Consider the following 8,807-nt stretch of genomic DNA (forward strand, 5'->3'; position numbering starts at 1 on the left):
TTTACGTGCTGCTCTCTTTAGTCAAAGCGTACTAAAGTAGGATTTTTCTCTTTATGCACGAATCGACGTTAAAAATCCGATCATTGTTATGGAACAACTTTCTCTTTATATATCTTTCCGAATAAATAATTAAAATTACACCTCGTATTCATTCATATTTCCCTTACCACTTTGGTATGTACGACGTACAACTCAATCAACGTCGTTCGAAAGATAAAAGCCCGCTTTACACTTCGACCAAACATGGCAGGAAAATTAAAAATCACCCTTACCACCAATTCCTTCCATCCCCCTTACCTCATCGTCGTCCCGTGTGTATAACCACTCACTCGCTCGCAAAGTGCACACTGTACAACAATATATATATATATTCTCACCCAATATATATATTCGCGCCACACCACCACCCACACCCGCGATCAGTTCACTTCTCCTCGAGGCGAGCGAGGGCGACTACAGCGAAGGCGAGGACGAGGACGCGGTCCGCGCTTTGGATTGTCGAGTTCGCTACGCGTGCGGATGCGTGTGCGGGTGCGGATGCGTGGAGAGGGCAAGGCCCGTGGAGGATGGCGTGGAGGTGGGGGGTGGGCCGGAGGCGGTCGGCGGGGTGGCGGGCAGGTGATGGCCGAAGAACGTCGGCCCCGTGGGGGGGTAGGGTGGCGCGGCCGGGTGATAATAGCCGGGGGGCGGCGGGGGCACGGGGGGCGGGTGGTGGACGTGGGTGTGGGGGTGCGGGTGCGTGTGGGAGTGGGGGAGGGGGTGCTGGTGAGGATGAGCGGCGAAGAGGAAGGCCGGCGCGTAAGGCGGTGGATGGGGCGGCGTGGTGGGCACGGTCGGGCTGTTCACGTCGAGCCCCGGGTTCTGCTTCTTCCACTTGGTGCGCCTGTTCTGGAACCAGATCTTCACCTGGGTCTCGGTCAACGAGAGCGAGAGGGCCAGGTTCAGCCGCTCGCACACCGACAGGTATCTCGTCGTCTTGAACTTGTTCTCGAGGGCGACCAGTTGCTCGTAAGTGAACGCCGTCCTGGCCCTCCTCGGCTTCCCGCCTGTCCCACCGCTCCCCCCGGTTCCGTTTTGGCTGCCCTGGTTCTGACCCTGGCAACCCTGAGCTTGGACGCTGCTCGACGAGGAGGAGGAGGAGGAGGATTGCCTCTTCTTGCAGCTGGCCGAGGACACGTTGCTCGCCGCCGTCGCGCTCCCGTCCCGGCCCGCGCTCGAGGACTCTTGGTCGGCCACCCTCATCTCCACGTCCTCGTCCTCCTCCTCCTCGTCCGCCTCCTCGTCCATTTCCTCCATCCCCGCCTCGGGCGTGCCCTCCTCGTCCTCTTGGCCGCTCCCGCAGGCGAACTCGCCCCGCGAGTCACCATCTGAAAACAGCAATCGCGCGAGTCGATTAGACGCGGGGGAAAGAAGAAGAAGAAGAAGAAGAAGAAGAAGAAGAAAAAGAAGAAGAGGAAGGAGAGGAAGTTGAGGGAGAAGAAGACGGTGGTGGGGGGCAAGGAAAGCGATACGGTGTTGCGTGACGAAAATTGATTACACCGGTGGGGGGAGGATTGGATGGGATGGGGTGAGATTGCCAGTCGGGTGTCGGTTTACCCTGTGACAAAGCGGTAACGCGACCCCGGCCGTTGTTTCACCGACCCGATCCTCCGCGTCTCCGCGCGGAAGACCAGAGCGGCGGGGCGCGAACTCGATACCGCATTACACGAGGGAAAATGAAAAAGAGATGATCTCCATTTATCGGGGTGGAAAATAGGCGAGGAACGGGACTCCAATTCGCGCCGATCGACCCTCTTATCCTATCAGGCGGCGGTACAGTCATCGCGCGGGTCTCGAAAAAACGCGCTTGTCGACGCTTGTTCCACGGCAATCAGTTTTAACGAAGGACGTGTCGTCGATGCGGTTTCGCTCGAAAGTTTCGTTTCGCCAGTATCGAGTCGCGTTTAATTTTATTCCTCTCTGTTTCGGTCTGATAAAAGAGGATACATTTCTCGAACGTTTATACGCATATATCCTCTCGAACCGACAATACTTAACAACATAGTCAGATTCGTTGGATTCCAAGATAATTAGATTCGTCTACTGTCTTAAAAAGAGGGAGAGAAAAGTCAGAACAAAGATGGATAAACAATGTTGCAACTGTGTATAGCTGTGACGAGATCTCTAAAAAGACGTATTCCTGGGATTCCGGGGCCCGACGAAACGGTTGATACGCGCGAATCGGATGGAAAAGGAGAGAGAGTAATAAGCGGGCAGCCGGTCGGCCGGAATCAGAGGGAAAGAGAAAGAGAGCGGCCAATCGTTCGCTCAATGAGAGAGGAGATTGGAGATTCAATCAGCACGCAGATGTCCCGGGGACAGATATTCCCTGGCTCCGGTCCGTGGAGGCTGGGGGCGCCCCTGTGGGAGGGGGTGGGGATAGGTTTCCGGATAAAACCAGAGAGACGGGAAGAGAGAGATTGAAAGAGACGGATGGGCGATTGAAGAGAGAGGAGAAGACAGCTGGGAGCAAAGGAGGAAGAGGGGGGCGGGCGGATGGAGAAATGGAGAGCTGGAGAGAGAGAAAGAGAGAGAGAGAGAGAGAGACGGTGGAACTTCATCCGAATTGGCGTGGCTCGTGGCCCATAGCCCGTAGCCCAGCACCGTGCCTGGGGGTTGGAAGTCCGTAGGGGGCGACGGATCGAGAAGGTTTACGTCGTAATGGGATTTGTATCTCGTTAACGCGCGATCGTTCTTGCAGGCCGTCGTACAGGCCGCCGCCGACCGCCTCTCTCTCCCCCCCTCTTCCATAGCTTCCTCTTTCTTTGCCTATTTTCCGCCACCGGCCCTCGTATCTTTCAACTCCACACACCGTGGCCCGCAGGCTACATCCTTCCCTCCCTTCACCCCCTCCTTTTTTTGCCATTGTACAGGCGTTGCGCCGATTGATCGGCCTCTAATTGAATCGCGTAATTTATATTGTTCCTCCGATTCCCCATTTTTCAACCGGTCGTTGCCGCGTTTTTTCGAATATCTTCGTGCTCGTGCCCTCGAAATCCTTTAATCGTTTCTAATTAAACCATATCGTTCTTCTTCTTATTATTCTTCCATCATTATTTTATTCCCTTTCGTTTTCGATCGTCCCTCGATCGCATTCGAATTCTTTCGATAAGAATCTCGACGAGAATCGGATCACTGTGTTGATAATTTTCTATCTAATCCAATTTCGATTATATTTCTGTTTCTCAGATTCATTTTCATTAGCTGCCAATTTAATCACTTCGAGATTATTCGAGATAAATATATTTTTAACAGTTGGAAAGGATATCCTAGGGAAGGCGAATCCATCTCGAGGCGTGGATTTGGACAATTAAGTTCGGTAATGCAATCCCTTATCGATATTTTACAGCGTCGATGGCATTTATCTCGTTTAAATCTTCTTCATTAAGCACGATCGCTGGTCTCTCGCGCGGGAGAATCGATATACGAGGGGGGAGGGTTAAGGTCCCCAGGGGGTGGCGTAAGAGGGCACGAGGGGGTTGGGAGCGCAGTCAGGAACACTTATTTCGGTTTTCCTCATTAAGCACAATGACAGCGTTTGAAAACGAGTACCGCGGCTTGGGAATAGGCAGGCCACCCTTCACCCTTCACCCCCCTCCCTCGGATGATGACGTTGACGAAGCGTTGCGAGACGGTTGGATCGAAGCCTAGAAACTAGTTAATGGGCGGCGGGAATGTTAGGAATATTAGTGTGAAATTTCGTGCGGCAGAGCAATAATGGAGGAAGATAAACGAGGCGAGGTTGATCACGATCGATCGAGATTTAACAGCGGTCTGTTTGTTTTACGAGCGGGCGGCCAATTATAGATTGGCAAGTGTCGAATAATCAGGTTCTTGGATACGTTCCGCTCTTCATAAAGGATAAATCCATAGGTTTGGAACACATATGGTCACGTGTCTAAAATCTGTGGGGAGGAAATATCGGTGGGTGATTGATCCAATAAACTAGGGTTGAAATTGCTTTTACCATCGGTCGATCTAAACACAGTTTAATTATCTGGCTTCGTTGCACGAATACAAACGATCAAATCCTTCGATTTCGAAACTTTTTCTTTTTAATTCATAATATATTCCTGCATCCTTGGATTGTTACTCCTCGTGAAAAAAAGAAATATCTGTATTTATCGAGTAAAAGATTTTCTTTTACAAATTTTACTTTTCAATTCAACCACTTTTTCCTTAAAAAAGAACTATCCTTTGCACGCGTTAATACGCCTCTTTACCTTACTTAATTTTCCACAAATTTCATTATCTCCGCATATACGAGAAAATATACTGATACAATTATCGTACTGTTTCCAAAACTTGGAACAATGAGGGCAGAACAAAGATCGATCCAAGGAATATATATATATATAGAATCGTTCCCTTAACGAGCAACCCCCCACCCCCTTCGATAAGAAAAACACGGAGCTGTTCAACCAACGCGCATGCTATCCAACGTCCAATCGGTAATTACAAATTTTTCCAGAAAAATCTAGCGGAAAATCCGTGAGAGTGAGATTTCGAGTCGTGAGAGGAGGAGGGGGGCGAACGTTCTCCCCGGTCGGAGAATCGGTGGCGTGTGCAAAAGGGGGAGAGACGACGGTGGGGGGCGACGACGAGGGAGAAGTCATTATGATGCAGAAGAGCCAATTTTCTGGCCGGCTTGGCGCGATGCGACGCGATACGCCGCGATGCTGCGCGATTATCATAACAACCGGCGTTATTATTCCGTCGCCGGATTTGCAGCGGGGGTGGGGAGAGCCGGAGGTTCGACGGCTGCCGGTCGAAACGGATTTCAACCGATCGCGGCCGGCTGCCTCTGATGCACTTTTAATGGATATTCCTGACCACCCCGCAAGATGGATGGGCCGAGAATCGTTGTAATCCCGATTTCATCGCCTCCTCGATCGATCCTCCGAGAAACCGTTTCTCTCCTCTCCGCCATCGCACACTATATATATATACTTTATTTCGTTTATTTATTTACATCCAAACTTTTACTTTTCGTCACGTTTCCTTTCTTCATCCGTAATTTTGCAAAGCACTCGTATTGTCATATATTATCGATCGTTTATTTGACGTCTCTTCTTACGTCTTATCGAGAAGTTTGGTCCCATCGATATCGATATTTCTTCTCGTTTATTGTAATAAGTTAACTTACATTCGTTGCCCATCAATTCGGAAATTTTCTTCCTTCATTCCTCCCTCCCTTTCGCCCAATTCGCCCATTCTATTATTTATAGACGGATTCATTCTTTTCTCTCTCGCGGAAGATGGAAGATGTATCCATCCATCGGTTGACAGCGTCGGTTGATTTCGTTTGCAGCCAGCGTCCCGTACCGGGATAAAGGGACGATAATGATGGGGTTCAAGGACTGGTTAACGCAGATTAGCGGAGCAATTTGTCACGCTCCGACAGGCCGCCCTCGCGAGGCTCCCCTCCCTCCCCGCAGGTCTGCACGTCCCCCCAACCTTGGTCCCTTTTCCTACGCCCGTTTCACCCCCTTCGTTGGACGAATTCCTCCGCCCACGCTCTGTTATCGGAGCCGGGGATCCTTCCTTCTTATCTGTCCGCCAGACTCCATTAAATTCGAAAGTCAACTGTGAAATTGGGATCCTCGCGCGCGCGTGCTCGTCGACTCCGGATTCGATCATCGACATTATCGGGACCGGATAAGCTTTCCACGCCAGATGACTCGTTTCGATTACTAGACTACTCGCGAAGAGCGAAGAATTTAATAAAATTCCGGCTTAATCTTCGTTCGAAATAATCCATCGTACTTGCTATTACCATATGGATCAACTTTTATATATGTATATATATATATATATATATATATATATTTTTTTTTTCCAGTGGAATCAGTTTCACCTTTATATAATAAAATATATAAAATTATATAAAATATTATATATAATATAATTATATATAAAATAAATAAAATTGAAATTGGAATTATATCGAGAATAAGGGGATGATATCCGTTTCTTTCGTCAAATCATCTTCGTCGAATGAATCGCGTTGAGCGTTAGTTTTCGTCGGATGGTGATTAAAACGTAAACGGGTGAGACGCGTTTAAGCGGATCACGACGGAACGAATGGCATTAGAAGAGGGCATTAACGGCGACATTCGACCGTTCCGCTTCAACCCTTGTTCCCGGTAAAGCGTCTACATCATCACTTTTGTCGGAATCCCCGCAACACGCAAATAACTCTGAAACGGGCGAAATTGCACGAAGCGCGGGGAACAAGCCGTCCTCCCATCCGTCTAAACTTAGAAACGAGGAAGAAGCGTCGAATAAGGGGGCGGTGGTGGAGAGGAGATGCGCTCGGGGACGAAAAAAAATCCACGTTCAAGATCGCGGGATCTCGGGCGGGCGAGGAGAGACGAGGACCATATGTTTCCTCCTCGATGGAGAAAAAGAGCGGCGCACGATGTTTTGGTGGACGATTACGAGGATGAGCAAGAAGGAAGCAATAAACATGCGAGCTGATGTCTCTGATGGGGAACGAAAGCCGGTCGAGATTAGGAGGAGGCTTTGCGAGTCGCTCGAATGCGAATATGATCCTCGCTCCGGATTAATCGGCCACGTTTCCAACCAAATTTATAGCCGAGAAGAACGGGTAGCGAAGTGTTTCTAACGGAGCGACGGTAGAATCTGCTCTGTGAATGAAAATGTAAATATTCGGATAGCAAGATTTGTCGCGACGAATCGTGTTTACAAGCAAGGATTATTATTAATACTCGATAACACCGTACATTGTAACGAACGAACGATAACATTGGAAATATTACGAATAAAATTCATCAAACATGTATCGCGAACGACTCGTTAAAAATAACTCCTTATCGATATCGAGATATCATTGTATAAATTTCATATCAACATTAAATATTCTATCGATATAAACGATCGTATTCCGGTCTTAAATTTCTCCTAATTTATAGCTCACCGCTAAAATAATCCCCTCCTCAAAAAATTCGTCAGTATATTGTCCGTATAAACGGCACGACTCGTTAGAAAAAAAAAAAAAACTATCGTTTCCAACACAGTGTTTCAAATATTAATCAATCAATCCAAGATCAATCACCAGAGGTAGAGAGAATCGAAATCGAAGAGCAAACTGTAACTGAGTAATCACCTTCGTGCACGCTGTCGGCCCGCCGATGTCGCCGATGCTGAACGCGGGTGTGCACCACCCTTCCGCCGGTGAACTTGTTCGGATCCAATATATTCTCCACCGAGAACGCGAGACACCGTTTGTTCGCTTGCACGGTGCTCGCGGTCGTGGTGATGCCACCGCCGGTCGAGGTGCCGGTCGTTCGTGCCGCGTTCCCGGAAGTGCAGACGGTCATCACGGTTGACGCGGCGGCGGCGGCGGCGGCGGCGGCAGCGGCAGCGGCGGCGGCGTGCGCGGATATGTACACAGGTGTGCCGTGGGCAGTAGCGGTCTGTTCACCGCTTTGAACACACGAGAAAGGGTGGACGCCTCGGGCGGCGAACGGGTTAAGGAACTGGTCGGATCCACCGCCGCCCCTCGACGAGGGGGCGGTCAAGTCTACCGGGCTGCTCGGGTTGCTCTCGTCCACCTCGTCCCGACAAACGTCCACCTCGACCTCCTCGTCCTCCTGATAACTTCCGTTCCGATCCCCCGGATGCACTTCCTCCTCCTCCTCCTCCTGCTCCTCCTCGTCCTCTTCGTCCTCGACCACGTTCCTCCTCCTCCTCCTCCTCCTCCTCCTCGCGCCGCTCTCCTCGCGATCGCCGTCCTCCTCCTCCTCCTCGTCCTCCTGCTCCTCCTCCTCCTCCTCGGCCTCGTCCTCTTCCATCCTCTTCGACCGCGCCGATTCCATCTCGTGGAAAGTCGCCTCGTTGCCGTCGACCGGGCGGAGGATCGGCGAGGTCGGCGAGGGCGAGTGCTGCTGCTGGCGCGCGTTCTCGTAGCGGACAAAAGGCTCGGCTGTGCGTACGTGGAGCAACACGTGCCTCCTTTCTTGAGGCGGCAGCGACAACCCCGCACGCATATCCGCTTCCTCCCGCGGCAGAACGACCGGCCCTAGAGGCGACACGGTCCTCCCTTCCTGCATCCTCCACATAACCCTTCGAGGTTATCTCTCCTTTACCTCCTCCTCGCCTCTCGATCCTCCATTCTCTTCTTCCACTGCTCTCCTCGCGACGAAACCGCTACTACTGCTGCTGCTATTGCTATACTGTTACTGCTACCGTTGATACTCGCGAGAGAGCGAGAAACTCACACTCTTTATATAATATAATCGACGGATCCTCAAACGGTATTGGGAAACGGGTGCACCCCGACTCGGCGAGACATCACTCACACCCCCCGATCACACTCCAATTTCATCACTGATCCCTCTCCAACCGCACTATTCCTCTCCTCCTCTCCTCTATCCTCCCGGAAGAAGAGCGAGGAAGAGAACACCAAAAAAACGTTCCTCGTTCGAGACGGGACGGATGTACGAGCGAACCGAATCTCGCTTCCTCTCCGAGAACAGCGAACCGAGCGCGGAACAAATCACCGGAAACCGCGCGACGAGGGCGTCGCGTCTAACGTAGAATCCGTGTGGAATCGTGGTCGGCGATCAGAGCGTGATCGGGCGCGCGATTAGCAGTGTCTTTGGTGAGTGAGAAGCGGCGCGCGTCCCGTGAAAGCTGGCCTCGGGACCTCCACGTAGAGCCATGGTGGCTTGAATAGGTGGTATATCGGCGTATTATTAGTAGCGGAGGAGCCGTCGTAGGAGACGTGGTCGGGCGTACCGGCG

General features: G+C 51.1%; 1 protein-coding gene across 1 annotated transcript; it reads right to left on the minus strand.

Moving 5' to 3' along the window:
- Nucleotides 1–321: 321 nt before the first annotated feature.
- LOC122713790 (homeobox protein ARX) lies at nt 322–8,123 on the minus strand. The gene is made up of 2 exons (XM_043934562.1): nt 7,169–8,123; nt 322–1,367 (listed from the first exon to the last, which is right to left on the minus strand). Exons 1-2 carry the CDS (start codon nt 8,121–8,123, stop codon nt 508–510), a joined length of 1,815 nt encoding a protein of 604 aa, XP_043790497.1. The 3' UTR covers nt 322–507.
- Between the last annotated feature and the right edge of the window lie 684 nt (nt 8,124–8,807).

Source organism: Apis laboriosa, unplaced genomic scaffold, assembly GCF_014066325.1.
Source record: "Apis laboriosa isolate Shangri-la unplaced genomic scaffold, ASM1406632v1 scaffold26_cov146, whole genome shotgun sequence".
Classification (NCBI taxonomy): domain Eukaryota; kingdom Metazoa; phylum Arthropoda; class Insecta; order Hymenoptera; family Apidae; genus Apis; species Apis laboriosa.